General features: G+C 37.2%; 1 protein-coding gene across 4 annotated transcripts; it reads left to right on the plus strand.

Moving 5' to 3' along the window:
• The first annotated feature begins 1,135 nt into the window (after window positions 1-1,135).
• On the plus strand, window positions 1,136-4,042 carry LOC129770849 (polyadenylate-binding protein-interacting protein 2). Of its 4 annotated transcripts, none has more exons than XM_055773994.1 (3): window positions 1,136-1,376; window positions 2,043-2,402; window positions 2,467-4,042. In XM_055773994.1, the coding sequence occupies exons 2-3, from the start codon at window positions 2,077-2,079 to the stop codon at window positions 2,585-2,587; spliced, it is 447 nt and encodes a 148-aa protein (XP_055629969.1). In that variant the 5' UTR covers window positions 1,136-1,376; window positions 2,043-2,076; the 3' UTR covers window positions 2,588-4,042. The 4 variants fall into 4 exon arrangements, with proteins under 4 accessions (XP_055629969.1, XP_055629958.1, XP_055629951.1 ...); XM_055773983.1 differs by having other exon boundaries at window positions 1,138-1,376; window positions 2,059-2,402; XM_055773976.1 differs by lacking the exon at window positions 1,136-1,376 and adding an exon at window positions 1,730-1,962.

Genomic DNA, 4,042 nt, shown 5'->3' on the forward strand with positions numbered 1-4,042 from the left:
AACTTAGGTCGCAGGCGCAAACCAACGACCAACGAGTAAAATTGATTTTCTTAGTCAGGTTTTGTGTGGAATGACATATGAAGTCGTCAGCGGTTCCCATATTCAAAAACCAAATTAGTTCCGCGAAAGAGTACCATTTTGAGTAACGAGACACTGTTTAATGTGATTTTTATCGTTTTTGAGTTATGATTTTTCAAAGTTAACCGTTGACCGTTGAAATGAGTTTTTTTTAAATTCATATCTCTTGAATTACTGGTCTGATTCAGATTATCCACACATCAAAATAAAGCCGGCTAATTGGCCAATTATTTGAAAAAATATAAAACTTGCATAAAAATTGATTTTCCCATGTTCCTATCTTCTGTCCAATAAGCTACTGCAACCAAAACATCTCTACTTTGGGAAATCTTAACTCAAAAATGAAAAAAAGCAATCAGATCTCTGATTTTTGCATAAGATAAAATATAAAAAATACATCGCTGTTCGTAATTTGAGACAAAAGTGTTCGGAATATGAGTCAGCGACATACTTTTAGTTTTTCACCATGAATATGTATTTGTAAATCATTTTCTTGTAGTCAAACGAAGAAGAAGGCTCTATTGTATCCAAAAATCAAATAAATTTCGCGAAAAAGTACCATTCTGAGTAATGAGACGCTGTTTAATGGCCATCTAAGCTTAAGTGTTAGGAATTTGAGACAAAACTTTATTTCAAAATTAAACTCATATGACACATATTCTTTTTTGTTTTGCTACTTACTACTACTCTGCCATAAAACCTCAATGTACCACAGCAAAGCGTGGCAGGGTACAACTAGTAAAACTTATATGGAGTTAAAATTTAATTTATGCGCAATTTAGTTATTTACTAATTTATATTCTAATAAAATAAAGAAAAATGTCCACGTGGACAACACGCTTGTCCACGGAGAGGAAACAGGAAAGCCCCAAATATGATCCTCTATCATACCAAATATGTATGTGCACGGGGTAACCTAGCACCCTGTATTATACCAGCCGATCGACCGGAATCATGGGGTGCCATCTGGAATCTCAACAGGGCATATTGGCCGCCTCATCCATTTCATGTTGACAAATTTTGCTGCTGTCAAACAGCCGACAGCACAATACAGCCGCCTCGCTAAATCCTTGGGCTGCATAGAGCCGATGGTCGAGAGACAGCTCAAGTGGTCAAAATTGTGCACGAAAAACAAAGCAAGCAGAAGTGTTTTTATTTCAAATTCGGGAGTTGTGTCCTAGCTTGTGCAAGGCTTAGATCTTTTGGAAATTGTGCAGTAGTCTAAATTTTGGGTATCAACAGTACATAAATTGATTAGTGATAACAAACTTCATTCGTGTTCAGCAAAATTATATCAGGTAGGCTAAGATGGCCTCCAGAGGCCATTCAACCAAAGGTACCAAGTTATATCGTACATTACGATTTCGTAAATGCGTATTAAAATTTAGCACACAACCAGAGCGGAACAGATAGTGCTATCTTTTTGGGTGGTTTTTCTGCATCGTGGAGGTCAATATTTTAAAATTCCATGCTGGCGTGGAGGACACCAAAAACAACATTTACATTGGACGTGTCTCCATGGCCAACATTTAGCGTGATTTCGACTGCGCTCATTTGCATTGCGAACACAGCGCACACACGCAAACATGTGCCGTAAGAATAAGCAATAATTCAATGTAAGCGTGGAGTCCTTCGATCGCAGTGTTATGTCTGCTTTCGTGTGTTTATTTTGTTTTTCTGATCCCGCGTAATATGTGGCCACTATATTCGGGTTTCGTTAATTATCGAGACTATTCATTGCATACATGTGGCTTTTCAAAAGCGAATTCTATATTCAATAGATTAGCGATTGACAATAGAAACAATGGTGGGACAATACAACAATACGCGTTATCTACGCATAGAACCGTATTGTGTTTCACAACAAAAAGTGCCAATTAACGTGTAAGAAACCTAGCTTTATTTAGCAACAATATCAACTGACTGATGACACTTTTTATGGCGCTTTTAAGATGAAACATCAGGTTGTTGCTATTTCAGGTTACCGAGAAATCAATCATGAGGATGAAGATGCCCGATCACAATATTGAAAGTAGTGGCTACTCGAACAATGACAACTACAGCGACAGTAGCTACGATTCGGATCCGGAGGGTTACATCACACCCCCGAATGAGAACAGCTCGAATGGGGGTGGCAATAATGATGAAGATTTCTCCGAGTACATGTGGATGGAGAACGAAGAGGAATTTGACAAGCAGGAAATGCAGCGGCTCGAAGAGGAAGCCCTCATGGAACAGTGCATCGAGGCAATGCTCCATGATGAGCAGGAAGCTCAGGAAACGAGAGAGCAGAGTGCGTTCTGTAGTGAACCACAATCGGGATGGTTAGTATCATTCGGGGGCGGGGGAATGTTGTCAATCAAATATAGTAAGTATTTTGTCCTACAGCTCAAAAGGACAGCGTAATGCACTGTCCACACCGCAAGTACAGCAGGTCAATGTTGAGAGGTCAACGTTGAACCCTCTAGCCGCGGAATTCGTGCCATCAGTACCGCCCGCATCTACTTAAGTTGCCGCCAACAACCTTTTTTTCTGTTCTAGCGATAGGTTAAACGTAAAAAAATACTCAAATCGTGTGCAAAACAAAAGTAACGAATCCACCCTAACGTACACATTTTAACCTGAACCAACATCTACCACCATTCGATTTTCGTTTACTTTTCTGTGAAAAGTAACGTTGAGTATTTTTTTTGTCAGGACTTATGAATTTACGGAACACTAGAGAAGGAAAAAAAATATTCAGATCCCCATAACGACTTTGGATAAAACGAAAATTAGATTTTCGGTATATTTGCTAGTAACCACTATCATGGTACATATTTGCGAAGTAAATATATTGTAAAACAATTTAATGATCAAGACATTCGAACAAATGTAATATTTGCGGTATAGCGGTAATTGAGCAATAAAAAGTGAACGCATACTTAAATTCATTTTCTACATTAAGTTGTAATGATAAAAAAAAGTTTTAGGAAATGAATCAGGAGGTTATGAAAATGTTAAGGGTTCCAACCACAAAACTACAACGAAAAGTATTGATCCACTCGGACATAGTTCAGTTTTATCAAATTCAACGTCTAAAACAAATGTGCGATATTCCAAGTTTGTATGCTAATGTCATAAAAGCTTAAAATCTTGAACCGAATAACTCTACCGAAACTAGTTGAAACAATCGTTGAGTAATCGCGCATAAGGTATGGAAGTTGGGGGAATGTTTGAAATTCGCGGTAGACTTGTGCGTGAAACAGTTCCTTAGTTCGCAAGTATTTTTTGCCATTCGCTCTAATGCAAACAACGTTACAGCGGAACAATGCCACGATGCTTAGCATGTGGCCTATAGTAAACGTATAGTTCACGAAAATGAAAACGTACAAAAAAAAACAAAACAAAAATCTCAAAATGCTGTTAAGATACTTTTAAATGGTTAAGCTACTCTACTCTACGTTTTTCTGTGTTTGTTTTAGAATCCATTTCAATTTCCCTTGTAATAACTGTAGCATCCGTAACAACGCTTCATAAGTGCGCCTAGAAGGCAGGATTGGTGTAAAACAATACGGAAATTGTAATTTACGGGATTGTAAATCCTTTAGGGCAGATAGGGGTTCTGTTGCGATACGTTGCTTATGCATACAAAATTAAGGGAGTAATCTACAATTTATTTTCTCTCCGTTCCTTCACATTACCGGATATACGCAATTTTTTATATTTTCCGTCAGTAAAGCTTCTATCCAGTCATGAGTAATATGTCCTTGCATTTAAACGATAAACGGAACGGAGGAATGCAGTTTTAGTCCTTGATGTTAAACTTTTTTTATTGTGATTTTTTTATTTATTTATGAAGTAAGCAGCGCAAAAACACAACTGAAATGTAAGTTAAATAGTTCAAACTAAGTATCAACAGTGTGATAGTATGAATAAAAAGTTTAAAAACATTAATTGTATTTATTTTAACTGTGTATAGTTA

Source organism: Toxorhynchites rutilus, chromosome 1, assembly GCF_029784135.1.
Source record: "Toxorhynchites rutilus septentrionalis strain SRP chromosome 1, ASM2978413v1, whole genome shotgun sequence".
Classification (NCBI taxonomy): Eukaryota; Metazoa; Arthropoda; class Insecta; order Diptera; family Culicidae; genus Toxorhynchites; species Toxorhynchites rutilus.

What these genes read in the sequence shown, in the direction of transcription:
- LOC129770849 (XM_055773976.1), top strand. Translation starts at nt 1,883, where the DNA reads ATGGTGGGACAATACAACAATACGCGTTATCTACGCATAGAACCGTAT. An exon ending in CAAAAAGTGCCAATTAACGT is followed by an intron (nt 1,963 to 2,042) that starts GTAAGAAACCTA and finishes ATGAAACATCAG; the next exon opens with GTTGTTGCTATTTCAGGTTA. An exon ending in AGTGAACCACAATCGGGATG is followed by an intron (nt 2,403 to 2,466) that starts GTTAGTATCATT and finishes TTTGTCCTACAG; the next exon opens with CTCAAAAGGACAGCGTAATG.